Source organism: Acanthaster planci, linkage group LG12 (genome assembly GCF_054643075.1).
Source record: "Acanthaster planci isolate LZ-2023a linkage group LG12, COTS_SCS, whole genome shotgun sequence".
Taxonomy (NCBI): Eukaryota; Metazoa; Echinodermata; class Asteroidea; order Valvatida; family Acanthasteridae; genus Acanthaster; species Acanthaster planci.
The window spans coordinates 3,168,043-3,188,261 of NC_141788.1; the positions used below are offsets into that span (position 1 = coordinate 3,168,043).

The 20,219-nt window shown below is 42.4% G+C and overlaps 1 protein-coding gene across 1 annotated transcript in view; it reads left to right on the top strand.

Annotated features, from left to right (window-relative positions):
* The window catches only part of nim1k (NIM1 serine/threonine protein kinase), a 46,194-nt gene that overhangs the window by 13,573 nt on the left and 12,402 nt on the right, over positions 1–20,219 (top strand). The window contains exons 2-3 of the mRNA XM_022231569.2: positions 11,774–12,206; positions 15,746–16,014. Coding sequence (XP_022087261.1) covers positions 11,909–12,206; positions 15,746–16,014 — 567 coding nt within the window. The 5' untranslated portion in view covers positions 11,774–11,908. The remainder of the gene's footprint in view (positions 1–11,773; positions 12,207–15,745; positions 16,015–20,219) is intronic.

Here is a 20,219-nt window from a genome sequence, read left to right on the forward strand (position 1 = left end):
TCCATTTTTTCTTGATTGGATGCACGTAGACCGTAGGGGAGTGGGAGATGAATGCCTCCCGCTTCATGAATGTCTTACACCTGTCTCCGGGGGATCATCTTATGATATTCTCGCCACATTAATTGCAATACCTGGGAAACATTTTGCTGAGTGCTCAGGTTTTAGCACATTGTGGGGAAAAAAAAACAAAAATGAACAAAAAGAACCACTCACCAGTTGGAAAAACCAGGGTACTGTTCAAGAAGTGTTGGCGAGGTTCAAATTTAGTGTAAAACATTTCAGAATTCGAATGTCCACACTCACTTTGTGTACCATTTTGTTTTGTTCAAAAATATATAATTCATTTCATTATTAAATATTTATTGCCTTGCCAGCGAAGCAGAACAAAGGTTGCTAAGGCTGTGTTGTCAGGGCATATAGATACATGTATGTACACATGTCAGGCAGTTTTCATATACTGAACGAATCTAATCGAAGCTGTAACATCATTTGCATCAAGTTCAGTTTGCAGGAGTGCATTATGGGTTTTTTTCGCAATTGTAATGACTAGATGAAGGTTAAGTGTTGCCCAGGGAATAACAAACAAATGCACCCTTAATGTCAATACATTAAAGAAGTGGACCATTCGAATAACGTATGAATTTATAATGGTTCAGCGATCATTACAGTGGCTGTACACTGTACAAGCGTGCACATCCATACTGTGTGCATGCAGCATTGTGGAATTTCAAAAGTTGATGAAACTAGTTCCCAGGAATCATTCTGGGTTTTAGTAATTTCATGTTTGTGTTGACCAAGAGGAGATTATAACAGTTTCCATTTGGAGGAAGTGATTTATTTTGGGGGGGGCATTACAGGTGTTTATTATATACGTTTTCAATAACACTAATTTGAGAGTACTTGTATAGTGTGGGATATATTTGATTGGAAGGCCAACAGGGAGATTACATTTCCGATTGTGAGAATTTGTGCAGGTGTAGTGGATGGCACCCATCGGATGAGAGATGGCCACCGCTGCACAGGCTGCGACATGCAAATCTCCCTGGAGTACATGTGATATGATGCTACTCTGTACCCTAGATACAGTGAATGTGACATTTGATAAGCACGCAAATAGTTTGATGAATATCCTCTTAAGTGATACTTAAATTTTTTTAAAACGTTTGTTTTTCTCCTTCTCTATAGTTTCCATAAAGAACAAATGACATCTGTTGGAAGCATCGTTTCTTAGGTGCAGTACGTGTACATTGTAATTGGCACAGTTTTTGTTTGCTTTGGTTTTGTCTTGAGACTGGTGGTTCTTGTCCACAGTTGGGCTTATCCTATTTGCATTAATATCAGTCAGGCTTCCAGGGGTCAACAGGGTAAAAAATAAGTAGAAAGAGGATGGCGGACCAAGGGACCCAATTTTGATATCAGAATCAATTTTCGTTAAGTTTCTGGCATTCAGTCACCCAAGTCTTAATAGTACATGTAACTCCATTGCAACTGGTTTTCACACATTCCTCCCAAATTTCAAGTGCAAAAAAAGTAAAACACGAGTTATCATTGATAGGGAAAAATTCATAAATATAATGAAATATTAACTACCTGCTTGCTGTCAACGAGGAAACGTGGGTACTAACATCTGATTTTCAGTACAAGCCGATAAGAGGCGTATTTCATACAATGCCATCTTTGTACTGGCGAGGCACATTGAATGAGATTATGGTTTGCAGCCATAGGGCACAGTACATTGAGGCCATGGTGTAACACGTCACCTAGCAACAGCGATAGTTACCTGTGTATCGTGTTGTTTTTTTTTGTAGCCTGAAATGCATTCAGCTGTGCCGTAACCACACTGGAATTATTTGAACAAGTTGAACTGCCAATTAACAGATAACTGGTCGCCCGCGGAAATTATTTTCTTCACAAAGGGAAAACAGCCTGTGTCAAGTCCTTGTTTACAAATGGATGGCGACCAAGTGTTGAGATTCTTCCATGATGAGCTATTCCACATGTACATTGTACATTGTACATGTACCTCTATCACAATCTGTACATGTTAGTCTGTAGCAGTGCAAAGTGTCATGGATCACAATAGAGCCAAAACAAAATGAGCGAGTAGTCCGCACCTCATACTGTCTGGAGCTACCCTAGGTTGACTTCCTTGCCTTCCACCTCTGCGATCCAGGTTCGAATCCCGGCCCGGTCCACATGTGGATTGGGTTTTTAGTCCCTACCTGATTCCGTGGGTTTTTACCCAGAATATTCTTCTGGGGTTTTCCACCCATCCCTAAGACTGTAACTGCTTCTCCTTGCGTCCTCGCTACAGGTTTCTTCAGGCTTGCGAGCTACAGTGCCTGGGGCTTTTATTGAGGAATCCTTGGTTGCATTACCAGAGATGATTGATAATAATAATCCAGCGTCTGTGCCCTCTTTGCTTTCCAGAGATATGTAATACAGAATTGCCAGAAACTGCTTGCCGACCACAGTGACCAAAAATACAAATCACAAAATACGGAGGGCCTGACGTTGCTCTTTGCTTTGTAATAAAGCTGCTTGGCGAGCATGGCCATGTCTTGGCTAACTGCATCTGGATGGTATAGTGTCTGGTCACAGGATGTCAAAGTGCCGGGCGACCGCATCATTTCCCTGAACAGATAAGGACCATGTCCACCCTTGTGGGCAAGTGTTTGGCCAGCAACCCTATGCTACACATTGCAAACCTGACAGTGGAGCTTATTTTTCCCCCACAACATAGTTATGACTTTTTTCTTCACAAGGTACAATGCGTGCCATGTACAGGTACATACGCAGTCATTGTTACTGTGCTGTAGTCCATCACTGGGTGCTGGCTCTGTGTTTTCAGCACACCGTTTATTTCATCAGTGCTTTGAAGGGTTGCCAGTACAGTGCACAGTGCGGTGGTCTTTGCCTAAGACAGTGGCAGATGTACATTGTGCACTGTGCAGTCTTGCAGGTCAAACGGTCCAGTGGAAAGCACTCATTTTAGACTTGTGGTAATTCCCACCACCGATCATGTAGCGTCTTTTTTGAAAGTGCATTTTCTAAAAAGAACATCAACTCCAATATTGGGATACAATATGTAACTACTTGTGCAGTGTACCGGCGGGGAGCAGGGAAGTTGCGGTTGGTACCACGTTTAACCTGAGTGTGAACCCTGCACATGTATACAGTTTACAGTTTTATATTACAAATGTAGAGTTTTCTCGTCATTGTTCTTACATGTAATGTTTGCACAGGTTCTCATGCAATACCGGTATGCACTGGCGCTTACATGTACTGGTAGGCCGACATGTATGCACAGACTGCCAGGGGCCAAATTTCACAGAGCTGCATCAGCGCAGAATTTGCTTAAGCACAAAAAAACTTGCTTAATAAACAAAGGTTACCAGCTTGAACTCAGTGTGATTGTCATGCTAACCAGCAGACGGGTGAATACCATCCCAAAACAATATACATTACAAGAAGTTTTGGCTGGTAACCTGATCTGTCAAGCAAGGTTTTTTCACGCTTAATAAATTTTTCACTTTATGCGCAGCACCATGAAATTGGCCCAGATCTGCTTGAATGCATGTACATGTACGTGACAGTATTATTCATGGACCATTGCTTGTGAAAGTGTGCACATGTACAGGTTATGCATTTGTATCTGAACATGTACACTTCTTGCATTTGATGTCTGAGTACATGTTCAGCCGAAAACAAGGAAGTGAGAAAAGTCAAAACTTTGCTTGACTGTGCGCCTTCTTCCTGGCGCCTCATTCCTCTCACTGTAAGGATGTGGTAGGCAGGAACAGATTACGCAAGGAGTCAGACGTGCCAGATGAGATAATCAATCACGTGTATGTGACTTGGCCAAGTATAAACTGGACAGAGTTGGCGCATGGAAGTAAACGTACACGGAATACTGTTTTAATGAGGTCCTTGAGACTTTACAAATGACTAGCACCTTGTTAAACTACCGCAGCTCTTCATATAAGCAACAGAAAACAAGGAAAAACAAAAACGTGGGACCTAAATGTTTTTTTGTCATAAACATAACTTTGTATTGTCAGTGCTTTTCTTACCCGTGTTCAGCTGTACTTGTTCCTACCGGTACATGTAGATTGAGTTTCCTGGGAGATGCTATCTGGGCGCAAGAGGAGCACGGTCATACAACATATGGGAACATAAATAAAACAACATAATTACGACGTTGCATGAGTGAATACTGTGTTCGTCGTGCACAGCGTCATCAAGGCATGTTTTTTTCCCAAATGTGCCTGACTTGTGCCCGTCTGTACTCCACATGTGCCCACCATTTCTTTGTAATTGTTTTTTTTTTCCTCAAATGTACACTGTGACTGACTTGCACCCGTCTCTATTCCACATGCGGCCACAATTATTCTAAAAACTTGAGTATAAAATAATGGGCGCAAGTCAAGACGAACATGCCCTGATGACACCGTGCACGATGAATGCAGTGTTGGTCCATGCAACGTCATACATGCATGTTGTTTTATTCATGTTTACGTCATATGTTGTTTTATTCATGACCATACCCGGCTTGCACCCAGATAGCGTCTCCTGTGTTCCCTGCCTCTATATGTTCCAACCTTGAGGTGGTGAACTTCTACAAGGGGTGTACATGTACATTTGTTGACCTGTGCATACTTACTTTGTACGTACAGTAACTCTCCGCGTGCCCAGACCTCGTACATGTAAATGTACCTGCATATACTCTAAAGGTATGTGAACTGGTTGCGTGCAGCGCATTTACAAATAGGCTCTCATTTTCATCGTGCGGATGATGTCTTATTTGGGGGAAATAAAACACAGTATGCCAAATTAATGCACGTTGTTAACGATTCCACTGATAAAGTGTTCTTTCTTTCAAACAGTCAGCATTGTTTCCTGCATTCTGTTATTTTGTTTGTACCCGTTCATGTGCATGTAATCATAACAGAACTTTTAATTCGTGATGACCAAATATTATAATTTTGCAGATTTTTTACAGGTAGTTGTCTTTTTTATTTATTCAATATGGATCCTTTCAGTTTGCTAACAGTGAATATATTATTCATAGTGAGCATGTATGTGTTACTAATATCAGCAGGTTGTATTTCTAATTAATTTTTTATTTCCACAACATCCAGGCAGTTGGCTAACCATGGCTGTGTCATTCGCAGTGAGCATACATCTATGTATCTGATAAACTTTTAAGGACATTGTGATTTTAATCCCCTTTCTCCCTTTGTTTCTTTCATTTTTCCTTTCTTCTTATTTTCAATAATATTTTTTCCTTGGGGGGAGACGAGTTCCCCTTGGTGGAACCCTTTTTCCTGCACCAAGTTGCCTGTATAATCGCATATCTTTTACATGTAAGAACGTTTGAAACCCATAATTCAACTTGAAATCTGTATGCCTACATTATTGAGACCTGTATAATTATGTACTTTAGTTCTTGTGCATGGTACATGTACTTTTTCTGCATGGTACATGTACTTCTTGTGCATGGTACATGTACTTTTTGTGCATGGTACATGTACTTTTTGTGCATGGTACATGTACTTTTTCTGCATGGTACATGTACTTTTTGTGCATGGCACATGTACTTCTTGTGCATGGTACATGTACTTTTTCTGCTTGGTACATGTACTTCTTGTGCATGGTACATGTACTTTTTGTGCATGGTACATGTACTTTTTGTGCATGGCACATGTACTTCTTGTGCATGGTACATGTACATGTGCACCAGCTGTGTCTGCGGTGCAGCAAATGCACAAAACATATGCCACTATGCACGCATCTCAGAAGAGTAAATTGCATTTCGAAGCATCAAAACAACATCATCTCTATGAGGTCAGTGCTGTCTGCATACATGGGCAAGGGTTTTTCCCCTGGAGTGCCGAACCAGGTGGCTTCAGGACTCCGTAACCAGAGCTGGGCTGCCCGTCTTCAGAATCTGGACTCCACTCGCAGACCTCAGCCGGCATCCATTCCGGACACACTGAGGCGGTACCCTCGCTCTCACAACAAAATGACCCTTGCAGTTGCCTCCCGAGACAGTTGGGGGATCGCATTTTAGCCTGGAATGAGGACAGGGGATCGTGTGTCGTATTCTCCCCACCTCCCACGTCCTGTCCAATGATTTGATTAACAGAGAGTCTCGCCATTTGTGTATTGAAAGTAATCTAGCTGATTGCCGGTGGGGCAGCATTGGTGGCACATGGTAGAACTTACTGGAATACTCTGAATATTGAGAATATACCTCAGTGCTCACAAACTGAATAGAGGGTCTACCTCTGCGCTTGGAGGATTTGCCCAGCAAGTGAATTTTCAGCATTTCCAATTTAGTTAATGTACTCATGCATGCAAATGTTGCCAATTCAGTCTTGCCGTTTGTGGCCACTACACGTTTATTTTCAAATTGGCATGTGCATGCATTTCTGTTCTGTTCACTTTCCTTGGTCTCTCTGATTTCTCATAGGATCTACCTTTTTTTTTGGAAAGCTGGATTTGTTTAGACCCTTCTTGATTACAAGGGTTTTTCCCCCGTCGACTTATATGTCATGCACACGTGTAATCTGGGATTTTGTTTTCTATGCAAAATTCAAATATTCAGATCTACTTACTCCTAAGAGATCACTATGGGATTGAGGAATTTTGAATGAATAAATATAAATATGTAATATCGGCCATAAAATGATTTTTAACCCACACAGTGAGGTATGCACAGTTTTGTTTTTTTCCAAACAAGTTGTACATCAGACCGCATCTTTGACCTTTTCCACAGCAGCTAATATTTCAATTTCACACTGGAATGGAAGCTTAATTAGATTACCAGTTTCTTTGACTGTGCTAAAGAAACTCTCTTTGATCACCCATTGACGTTTTACATGCGCAGCCCATCGGAATGTTCAACATGAACAGAAAATTGAATATTTTGAATTTGCCTGTCATGTACCATACAGAAATGTAGCATGTTAGATGATTTGACCATTAAACAAATTCGTCACAGTGTGACTCGATCAGGAACTGTGACATTTTTCAACCATTTTATAATCGAGATGCCACACTCGGCGAAATATCAGATCAGAGAGAGCCCACTTTGCTCTTTCCGTAATACAAACTGCAAACCAAATTCACCCTGAGAAATGGCCTTGAGACTTGTCTTGTGGGATCCTGCAGTATAGACATGAAAGCCGCTGTTGGAACTAATTGTTGGTTTGGCTCAGTTTGGGTGTTGCATCTCAATGTTTTGTGGCACTAATTCTGGTACAGGCTGTGTTGATTTTAAACAAACATCCGTGTTGGTAACACCAGACAATTGGCGAATCAATAGGACATTTTGTTAAGTCATGAGACTATTGATTGACAGGACAGCAAGTCTGTTTGTACAGTACAATAATTATGTGTTCATGGGAGTCTTGGATTCTTTCTTTTGACCACGGCCAGAACCTACATGTACCCCACAATCTGTGAGTGGACCATGGCAGTACAGGGTAGATGCATGCATTTGCCAAGTACAAATCATGCAGATCTACAGTCAAAACACCCTACCACAAACATCTCAAGCATGTATGTGGGGAGGGGGCTGAGGACCTGCATATGTACATGTACAAACACTGCCTGGTTACATTACAGAGTGCTGTTTGCCATCTTAGTACCTCAAGTTTATGCTCTATTATTTGATACATGTATTGCAGTCACTACATGTACATGGTATGTGCAGTATACATGTACATGGTATGTGCAGTATACATGTACATGGTATGTGCAGTGTACATGTACATGGTATGTGCAGTGTACATGTACATGGTATGTGCAGTGTACATGTACATGGTATGTGCAGTGTACATGTACATGGTATGTGCAGTGTACATGTACATGGTATGTGCAGTGTACATGTACATGGTATGTGCAGTGTACATGTACATGGTATGTGCAGTGTACATGTACATGGTATGTGCAGTGTACATGTACATGGTATGTGCAGTGTACATGTACATGGTATGTGCAGTGTACATGTACATGGTATGTGCAGTGTACATGTACATGGTATGTGCAGTGTACATGTACATGGTATGTGCAGTGTACATGTACATGGTATGTGCAGTGTACATGTACATGGTATGTGCAGTGTACATGTACATGGTATGTGCAGTGTACATGTACATGGTATGTGCAGTGTACATGTACATGGTATGTGCAGTGTACATGTACATGGTATGTGCAGTGTACATGTACATGGTATGTGCAGTGTACATGTACATGGTATGTGCAGTGTACATGTACATGGTATGTGCAGTGTACATGTACATGGTATGTGCAGTGTACATGTACATGGTATGTGCAGTGTACATGTACATGGTATGTGCAGTGTACATGTACATGGTATGTGCAGTGTACATGTACATGGTATGTGCAGTGTACATGTACATGGTATGTGCAGTGTACATGTACATGGTATGTGCAGTGTACATGTACATGGTATGTGCAGTGTACATGTACATGGTATGTGCAGTATACATGTACATGGTATGTACATGTGCATGTGGCTCTCTGTTTGAATTGATGTGAATGTTGTTAATGTTCATATACCAGTTGATGAAATTATTTTTCATACGCGTCGGATCAAACAGAAAACCCAACTTTCTATGTTTCATCTCTGTGTTTCAATTAAAGAAACAAGAAACGATTGTTTTGATTGCTTTTCATTTTTTGTTTGTTTATTTTTGGGGGGGTTTGGAAGTAAAGCAATATCAGTCATTTTTACCTTTTTTCATGTGGTCTAATTGTTTTGAAAACCAAAAAAGGTCACCGTTGTTAACCTGAAATGAAAAATATATCAAAGGAGAAGATGCTTCTCAATGAGCCCGTGGCGGCGTCGTGTTCACAGTTGGGGACAATTATTTCATTCCTACATGTAAAGGCGGTCCTAACGGGCTCTAGCTCGTGCTGAAAAAAGAAACAAGTCTTTATCCTTTTTTATCAGAGAATTAGAATATAAAAAATACAAACCACAAAAAGGTCTTTCTGTTTTTGTTTGACAAAAAAAATGTGAAAAACAAGCAGACATGAACATACATGTACGTGTACATGTACAAGGACTTCATCATAGCGGTACCTGTGAAGTCATTTCATGTGGCCCCTCAGAAATGACTGTGTGTGATTACATGCGTGTAGTTCTTGAAATGTTAAACTTCTTTGTGGATCCTTTTCTCATTTGAATAATTTTACCGGAGGCTTCGTTTAAAAGATAGAACACTTTCAAGTGCAACCTTATCAGGGGAGACACCTGTACGTAAGGAGGCATCAGTGCAAAAGGCAACATGGTGATTTCCTTAGGAGTTGTAGCACAACTTGAACATGAACCACTCAGATGAAATATCCTTGCAAGCTGGAGAATATTTAAACACATTAAAGCCACCTCTTGATTGTACATTGTACTTGCTATTACCCAGTAACAGCATTGCGCTTTGAATCCACCCGTCCAAACTAGAGGTATGGAACATGTACATGTACATTACCCGCGTAAACACCTTTGTAATCATGTACAGTACATGTAGTATAAATGTAATGTTTTCCAAGTGTTTCCACGGCACTACCTATAGGCAAATTAATTTCCTCCTTCACGTTATTGTGTCTTGATTGAGCAGGGATGACAATAGGTCTTCACCGGCGAGAGTTACTCTTCAGAATTGAATTAAGCCGCATCCATCAAGCATTCCACTTAAACCGTGGCTCAGCTGAACCACGCTAAATTTAAATGTCGTGGAAGGTTGCCGTGTTATTTTTAAGAAAATAAAAGTCCATGCTTATTTGTATTTTTTTTAATCCAGTGATTAAAGACATCATTAACCTTCAGAGAAATTTGGAGGCTTCTGGTTGCCAGGGTGTCTGTCATTGAAATACATGTGTTTGGAAACTGTGCACGTACATGTTCGTGCACAGTGGCCATCCATTTATTGCGCAGTGCACGGGCATCTAACATTTTGTGAAAATGATAACACCAAGGTGAAAGCTGCACAGGTTGACTTTATCAACCCTGTAGATCAGGGCAAAGCTGCCTTGCCAAATAAACTCCAAAATCATGCATGGAATCACAAATACAACATGTGAATTGCACAATTTTAAAAACATCTTTTGTCACTGGGCAAGTACATCTAACTGTGCCATGCCTTTATGTAAATGGGTAATTCAAGAGATTAGGGGTCCAAAAGTGTGACATTTTTGTGTCCCAGTTACATCTGACCTTTGTTATTTGACATATCACGGGAGTTGATTTCATACTATTATTATTTGTTTGGCGGGCAATTTGCATTAATTCATCACTCTTGGAAATTAGAAAATGTGTTCTGAACTTACAAAGTCATACATGTACATGTACGTGTACGTCAGATGTGACAGGGATACAAAGAAAAATGGACCCCTAATTTATGGAATCGCCCAAATGTAAAATGACAATTAGATTTAATACAGATGTAATCCCAAGAATTGTGGAATCTCACGTGTGTTCCCTGGAATGATATTTGTTGTAGTTACTGTGTAGAAATTAAATTTTATTTCCCCCTATCTTGAAGTCATAGCAGAATATGGTACATTTAAATCTGTGAGGAGACGGGCGTGCATTCGGATGTGCCGTGAGGCTTCATTACACGATCTGATTTGAAGCATGTTGAGGCATGCAGATATCTGAGCTTAGTTCACTGGCCAATACAGTACCCCATTCAGGGCCCACATGAGTGCCTCGCTCTCCTTCCCCAGTTGCACTCGGATGACCCCGAGTCCGACCTAGTCCTGAAAACATGTGGCACTTTTATTTTTTTCTGACAGTTCAAAGGGAGGAGGGGGTGTTCTGGCGGGCCAGACCTTCCATAAAGTTGATCCAGAGACAAGATAGCGTAAAAAATGCACAGATTCCAGTGGAATTGAACCGTCTCATGCAGTGAAGCTCTGACTTGCTGGCAGGTTTGATGAAGAAAGGGGGTTTAGGTTTCCTAGGCCGTTTCACAAACAAATGACTTGCGTTCCGACTTGCGAGAAAATAGACGAGGATGGACGACCCAAGATTGTTTTACACCGGAGTGTCAAAAGGTCCACACTCGGGATCTTAAGAGTTGCATCCTCAAAAGCAATTTATGGTGCGGGTGTAGCATTTCAGTGTTCATTGACGTCATTAATGCCTGGTTTGGGGGGCTCAAATTACCTTTTGGCATGAATGCTTGAGGGCAGCCTAAACATTTTGTGGGCTGTTGCCTCAACTTTTCGGTGATGAACCAGATTCTGTACATTTGTCCACCTCTGACATGGATTGGGGAGGGATAAAGACGCTGAAAAGGGGGGAGGGGAAAGAAATGCCATCATAAACTTCCATTTTAGCAACCTTGTTATCGCCTCAAACGGAATGTGACCTTTGAGCTTGTACATGTATCTTTGAGATTGCCCTCAATTTTATGGCTTGGTCTTAACAAACGGGTCAAACTGAAGAAGGAAAGAAGTAGTCATACAATTACGCATGCATGTACATGGACCCGGTAGGCACATGCATACAGTATGTACATATTCAAACTAGTCATCATTCACACTTTCAGCCAGGAAATGGAAACGCCACCTGTGGTTGCGTGTGTGTGTTGGATTTATGGGGGTTTTATCAGATTCTCCACATGTGATGGGTCAGGTTTCGTTATTGTACACTTTCAATCCTGCAGTGGTAATCTTCCTTTTTATCACCGCCATTTATGCCGTCCTGGTCTCTTATCATCTTTTCTCATCTCTCTGGCAGAATGATGTAGCATCTCAGGTTACGACATCATCATCATCAGTAACTGTCATCGTCTTAACCATTGGGCCGCTCTGTCATGCTGACGCCATGCCCAATCCTCTCCCACTGAGGACTTGATGGGAACAACCCAGCGTTATGTCGTCCGCCGACAAGAGAGGGCACCATGCAAGCGCGGAACAGCCCTCAACCGTTTCCACTGCCACCACCACCAGTGAGCGCTCGTTACCCAACGACAGTGCCGCGGGGGAGGATGGGACGCAGCCGGTGCGGCGCCTGACGGCCTACGAGAAGCTCACAGAGGACCTGAACAATGATCCCAGGGCCCTCAAGGAGATCACCTTGGGGAAGAGAATCGCATTTTACCGGATACGAGGGGAGCTGGGGAGTGGAAACTTCTCCCAGGTGAAGATGGGCGTACACGCACTGACAAAAGGTGAGATTGAGATCAAAGGTCAAAATCATCGCTCTCATGGGTATTTCTTTTTGACTCATAAAATCCAAGTTCAAAATTGTTTCACATGATTTCACCCACAGACTAGAATGAAAAAAGTGGCATCTGTGCAAAGCTGAAAATGCTTAGACCCAAATAAAAGCAGGTGTCATATTTATCATTGATTAACTTAATTATAATTGCATGCATGTCTATTGTGCATGCAATGGTATGAGCAGCCTCCCCACATAGGCAGGCTCCTCATGGCAGGTTTTGTGAAGGTTGCACCTGTCTGTGTATGGACATAAAACTTAAGACATGGGGACTGTGTTCCAGTTGCAACCCTTAACCTCCGAGGATGTGACTGACCGGGCTCTGCTATCCAATAAATCAACTTCAGAGGGTTGAAAAAGTACATGGCATTACAGTTGTCTGCCTGAAAGACCACAAGAGAAGGGTTCTACATTTACATACATATGCGTAAATACTCGGGGCAGTTGGAGCCATCCTTCATCTTCCCAAAAAAAAATATGTCTCAGAGGGTAGATGCTTATCCGGAGCAATCGTTTAATATCTCCAGGTAATGCCATCCATCAGGGTAATTATCAGCGAGTCCGACAGCAATCTTCTGTCGTCCTTAGAACCCCGGACAAATAAATCCCGAAAGTACACAGCCTGGTCCAGGTTTACTCCCTGTCACTCGCGTCATTTCTCTCCCCTCCCTCAGTCAGCGCTCTGCCACGTGAATGATGGATCTTTTCCTTATTTTTCCTGAGAGAATGGGGAAAAAACGGAAGAGGGTGGTAAAAAAAACCCTCTCTGATTTGTGGACACCAATGAAAGTCTCGTGGGAAGAGTTTTTTATACGGGTACCAGTACTGCGTGGAATCTGCCGGATCTGGTCCCTCAAATACTTGAAATGTAGCTTATCAGATGGGGAACTTTCAGGCATCTCAAGGATATTCAGATTTGTCTGTATTTTTGTTGAGTGTACGTTCTGTTGAGAGTAATAGGTACATGTTGTGTCCAGCCAAATTCAAGTTGCCTCTTGCCTTCCTTAGTCCCTTTTGATTCTGTCCAATCACAGTCAGGGGGTTGGGTTTTAGATCAATCGAAGGCAGGAAACTGATGGTTTGGCCAGTCCCTGTCATTAATGTCAGCCACTGCATTTTGTGTTTTGCATGGTTGGGAGTTGAGGAGTTTACCAGTATTTGGTTTGAAGTAGATCTTGGATTTAATTACGGACAGGTATTCACTCTCCTCATTTACCAAGCAGAGAAGTGCTTCTGTTGGGAATAATATAGGTACATGTAAAAAGATGTACATGTACATTGTAGAGGATATGTGATGTACTTGTACATGTACAATATAACATGTATACATGTACATCTGTGCAGAGCTGTTATTTTGAGAACCGTTTATGTTGAAGCTGCTGAAATTGATAAGTGCATTTACAAGGGCAGCTACCAAACCTCTTCAAGGAATGCGGATGACCGAACGTGCCTGCATTGTAACATGCGCTCACCCAATTATCTTGGAGCACTGCGTATAATCAATGAGCCAGTAATTTCATTGGCCCTGAAAATTGTGAAGGACATGCCGGACGGTGAAGGCGAACCTGCAAAATGAGCACGGCAGATGGCGGGTCAGGACTCCTGCCCCCGGTCTGCCTTCTTTGGCATGCAAGGCAAGATGAGGAGGAACCGCTGTCAAACGGAATCACGCTCCGGTGAGCGAGACCATCTGATTGAACTTTTTTTTGATTTCCTCCCAGGTTTGTCGTCACAAACCAAGCGAGATTGCCGTTTCCTTCAGGATGGAAAATGGCCACTTCGCGGGCCCTCAAAACTTATCTCGCTTCTGTGTTCTCACTCTCTCTCTTCTCTTCCCCTCCCCCCCGTTATAATCACAGCAACATTTCCTCTCCAATATCCGTGGGGTGTTTGGCAAGTTTGAGCCTGGACTGGCCAGGAGAAACACCTGGCAGTGGGTAATGACAGGGCATCGTCTCACTGATGAGCCCGACGGTGATGTGGATGGTTGCCAAAGGGGGGAGGGGAGGACGATGACAGCCAGAGATGCAAGCAGACTCTGATGAGATGTACATTTACATGTGTTATTTTTGTAGCTTGATAACGAGCAGGTGCACTGTCACTTCCGTGTGGTTAGAGTCTTATGTGGACTTACATGTACACATCATTTGTGCTTGCCAATGCCATGTGATGGATACACTGTATAGATTTTTATCATGATGCTGCCATGTTTGTCTTGTACCCTGTAGCCCCATTGACAATAGTTATACAACTTCACATATTGATAAAAGGGAACAGACCATTTCCCCTTCCAGACTTAGGCTGCATCCGAATCTGTTGTCTAGAGCTAGGTCTAGGTCTTTGCTCCATTGGAAATTTGCAGAGACGCGTAGACAATAGACCTAGCCGTAGCCCTGGAAGCCCGTTTCGGACATGGCTTAGTTTGGTTACATTGGTTTGATGATAGAAAAGCAAGATGGCTGCCCCATGATCGGAGTGTGTAGGTTATGTACATGTATTTTGCAGGGGTGAGTTTTTCAGGCCTTTTTGTGATTTCAGGATTTTTCATCAGGATTTCCTGAGTTTGAGATTTTTTAAAGCTCTTTTGAAATCGGAAAATCCCGTGTTTTACCATTAAGGTGCTTTTACATAAAATTTTAACACACAAAACAGAAATAGGTATTTAAAGAGATGCTTTTAGGCAAACAGTATTGTGTACTGTAGACCCAACGTTGCTGTGGGACCCTCATACCCTCTGGTCATGATTTTGTGGAGATCTCATTTTCTTCCCATCTCACCCCTGAATATGGGCGTTTCACAATAGTGCTTAATACTGGTAGGTGCAGATGACCTTGGCGTTAATGTTGTTCTGTATACTGCCACAGTCATTACTTCTCCATGTACATGGAGGTCACCAGAGTGGTCATTTGAACCATTCAACAATTCTGTATTCTATGTACATACAACCCCCCCCGTGCTATACAGCAAGATTTAAGTTTGGCAGATGCATATGTACATGTACATGTATGTATACCTTCGAGCAGACATGCAAATTTTCAGCGTGCTCACCTTTCTTGACCCTTGTGATTCATTCTGAGATCTTAATTGATTGACCATCGCTCATTACATGTATGTTAAAATGACAAGCTACCTGAGCTGGCAGGTACATGCACATGTAGTATGCAGACCGTGCTCAAATATGCTTCTGGAACTTTCTCACAAGTAGTCAGGAAGTACTGGTCGGAGTAGCATTGTACCGGTATCTTGGTCTATCAGAATTCGTATTGCAAATCGGCCGCATGATTGGTCTGAAGTACATGTACATGTACCATTCGTTTGGCAGTTTGGACGTCTTCTGACTTGAGGCTGAATAACTTCTTGACTTTAGGCAGTTTGATTCCAACAGCGGAAAGCACTGAGCACAAATTCCAAATGGTTGTGTCTCATTGATGAAGCTCGCGTAACACTTGAATATTTCCATTTGCTCTTTCCTCCCCCCCCACCCCCCAGAAAAAGTAGCCATCAAAATTCTGGACAAGACCAAGCTAGACCAGAAGACCCAGCGGCTGCTGTCACGGGAGATCTCCTGCATGGAGAAGCTCCACCACCCCAACATCATCCGGCTGTACGAGGTGATCGAGACCCTGGCCAAGCTGCACCTGGTCATGGAGTATGCCGCTGGCGGTGAACTCTTCACGAAGATCTCCAACGAGGGCAAGCTGAGTGAGGCCGAGTGCAAGCCCATCTATGCTCAGGTGGTCGCCGCGGTCCACCACATGGTGAGTCGTTAGCGAAAGTTACAGTTACATGTAGCCGCAGAAACAAGGCTTAGTACACACATGTACATGTACATACTCCTATGTGCATGTACATGTACATGTCCCCATGCAGGATCAGACTGATGGTGCTGGTACCGGTACTCTGTTGGCTGGTAACAGTTAATGGCTCCTCTCATTTTGACACGGAAGCAGGAACAAATTTCATGAAAGAATCATTGCAGAAGAGGATAGAAGGGGGTGCAGAGGTGCCTCATTTTCATGATTTTGGTTTACATACAGGGATGCGATTTCTCAGCTTTTTAGCTGATTTCAGCTTTTTTTTGTTTTGGATTGCAGCTTTTTTTCCTCACTGGCTCTGTACAAAAGGATAGAGGAGATTTTCACAGTTGAGCTTCTTGATGCCTTTTTTCAGCTGTTTTCAGCTATTTTTATCATTGGTCAATCTCACCCGTGTATCATTGTACACATGTGGAGCATATGGAGGCAAACATTTCCAACCACATGTAAGAGATACACCCTGTATGCAATGCAATACCTTGGTACGTGCACCAGATACATTCCTGGCATGTATACACAGTATTGGCTTGTGCCTACCCAGTTGAGAATATGATATGCCGGTTACACAGTGTCCTCTAGTTCAAATGCAAAGCTCATATAGTAAGGACTGTACCCGTAACAGCGGTTGATAAGCTGCATTTCCAATATGCCATAGGTCTTGAGAGCCGTTAGGCCCCCCCCAAAAAAACAGTCTCCGGTTTCTGGTCCGCACGTGCGTCGCCGTAGACCTGCACGTCGACAAAAAAAGGGTTTTTATTTGGTATAAAACGATGTCCAAAAGCTGCCGAGCTTGCTTAATCGACTGGAATCCTGCTACTGTGTAATTTTAACGTGTTTTTGATGGGTGACGGTTGAGTAATATGTACAGTAAAGGAGTCCCTCTAGTTCCCCATACATTTTAGTCGGGCACTTTTTTCAGATGACATCATTTCTGTATTATAAAATTTACATCTGGGACCAGACAAACGAGGTGGTCTTATATTTTGTGTACATATGCAAGCTGAAAATGCTTTTAAATAGTAAAAAGTGCGGGGGCCAGTCTATTTTAATGTTGGTAGCGGCCGGCTTATGTGTGTGTGCAGTCGTGATGGACATTGCGCATTATACGTACATCATTTCTAGAAAAAAAAGTGAGGATTAAAAAAAAAAGGCCGCGTCCCGCACCACTTTTGGAGCCAGCTCCTGACTAGAAACCGGAGACTTTTTGGTGGCCTCATTGAAAAGTCCACATAAATGCTGATCCGCTCGACCACTGAGTGGGCGGGTTTTGTTAACAGTGGCACATTTGTTCAAGAAAACTTGCCAAACGTTAGATACAGGTGTTCCTTGGAACAAGTATAATTAAAATTGGCAATGAAAAGAGGAAATTGGCCTGATTTTTTTCCAAGTGACGAGCCACCTGCAAGAGGGTATTTTTTTGCTGCTACATGTATTATCATGTCCAAGTCCTCTAATTGGAGAGGGATACTTCATCTTTTAAATGCCAATGACGCAGATGGGTCCACAGGAAAGCAAGGTGCAGGTGTTTGCAAAAACCCAAGGAGATTTAGTGACAGAGGAATTAGGAAAAGCTGTATTTTCAAAACAAATGATTACAGTTGGCAAATAATTCAAATAGTTTATAGTTGAGTTGGAAGGCATTTCTTTCCTTTAAGGCAGATATTTTCAGTATGTTAAGGAAGGACGTTTGTTTTCTTCGTGATGCAGTTCACACATTTCTTAGATGAAGGCCTTTTTTTGGGCCCGCCATGGTTATTCTCATGTTATGCTTCAGTTGAAAACAACTTAGCCAGCCTTTCAGGCAGATAATCTTCAAAGCTGATCAATGACTTGTCGACGGTGAGTTATTTCTGGAAGTTGTGCGCCCGCAAAAAAAGTCCTGATGCGGCACCGCAAGCTATTTTTGGAAGTGGTGTGCCCGCAAAACAGGTCCTGATGTGGCATGATGCTGGTACATGAGCATTTTAATGGTTGAGGATGCATTACGTTGTCGGGATAAGTGGTGTTCCTCCGTCTTTCCCCAGGAAAGGTCTTTCACATGATTCACCCATGCAGAATAGGCATGCGAATGCCGCTTTGCCTGCAGTGCATTGTGGGATAGTTCAAATTTTTGGTGCTACGGGGGTAAACATTGCTCAATAGTGATCATCTTGTACATGTAAAGTAATGGAATGGGCAATGTTTGTTCTCTTGGATGCAGTCAAGGAAGGTGGGAATGTTGTTTTTTTTGAGTAGCAATCTTCGGCCATTTATTGTGGTTCCCAAGTCGATGCGCTTGTGTGTCCATGGTACATATACATGTACGTTGCATAAACAGTGGAAGATAAAGTAATTAACTGCAGGGTAGTCTGTGGAGGCAGTCCGCCGGTAGGACCACAGAGTGGATTGATTTGCAGCCCACCTGCCCATTCCGAAGGTGCTGAGGACTTGTAATTTCTGTAAGTTGTCCCCGGATGGGCGCATATTTTGTTTACCCAGTGACCCAGTGCATGGAAGGTACTCTATGAGCAGTGATCGTGGCTTCCCCAAGTCTGCATTTCCTAACTACTATGCCCATCGCAAAAGAGGTTTGAATCTGTGCCGTTTTTCATCGCTCTGAGATTAAGATTTTTTTACAGTTAACTTTCCTAGAAATACATGCACATTACATGTGACGTGTATGTCTATTTCTATTCAATGTCAAGTTCACTCAAACTGATTTAAAATCTACGGTATTTTTCTTTGTGCGAATTGTCTAGCCCAGTTCTAGAGCAAAGATATTGTCGATCACATTACACAGGCGAACAGTAAACTGGTAGAAGAAACTTGAACAGTACAGCAGCCTACCATTCAAAATGTACACTTTCAAAAATAAAAGAATGGTTTGATAATGGAGTAACCCAAAAATTCAATTACAGTTACAGAATTAAAAAGTAAAAGGCCAGATGCAAATGCAGTTGGAGAGTTTCAGAGTTACATGTACATGTAGTGTATTTGGCATCACAGGCAACAACTGCTGTGATTTATGTAGTCAGCTAGGCTACGTACATGTACGCAGTGCATCTGGGAGGTCTTCATCCAATTTTATGCAGGAAACACGGCCTGTTTCTTGTTTTCTTTTTCTCCAACCCACCTGCGCATGCACCCAACACCTTCCTTGGGATTGAGGCCGCACGGTAGCGCCGCGTTCCTCCCTCCCCCCTTCCCCGCAGTAAGTAACCAATGGTAAGCACTTAAATCCCCATTTACGTGTTTGCAGTGCCCAGCGGTTATGGAAATCGTCTAATAAGATGTGCACTTACAGAGCTGTGCATGTTGTACACATGGACAGTGTATTGGTACAGGGTGCACTGAAGAATTTGTTCAGCGGTGTGCTCCATACATGTACATGAGCATAATGATTACATGCACATGGGTAATTCCAGAAATTAGGGGTCCAAAAGTGTGGCATTTTCGTGTCCCTGTTACATTTGACCTTTGTTATTTCACATAGAAATATCACCGGAATTGATTTCAAACTATTACTATTTGTTTGGCAGGCGATTTGCATTAATTCTTCACTCTTGGAAATTAGGAAATATGTTCTGAACGTACAAAATCATATGTCAGATGTGACAGGGACACCAAAAAAATGGACCTCTATTTTGGATTACCCACATGTAAAGAGATCGCACCAAGGTTTTTACTGCTTAGAATTACTGCATATAATGCATTCGGGCCTGTAACATATACCCATATACTCGTACATGTACCGGATACACGACAGAGATGGGCAGAGAGGCCTGTTTAGTGCTCAAAATCTTCACTTCTTTTCACAACTCAAGATTTGACCATTCATAATTTGTTTTTTCCAACAACGCAGTTTACCATAGTGCAAAGAATCAGCAAAATGGGAGTGTAATGCAGTGCTGTTCCCCGCGAAGTTCAACTTTCAGTACACGTTCATTACACCCTCCTTCTGCTACAAATGTCAAAAACAGTCAAAGATTCCTTCCACTTGATTTCCCCCAGTACACAGACACACATGGGAAATTTGACTGGTTTTGACTGATAGGACAACTGTGTCAAGAATGTATCTTTGCCTAAGGGGGTTAATGTTGCACAAAAGGAACGCTCAGGAAATCTTTGTGAAAAAATTGCGACGCATTCAGCTGGGAGCAAATGACTAG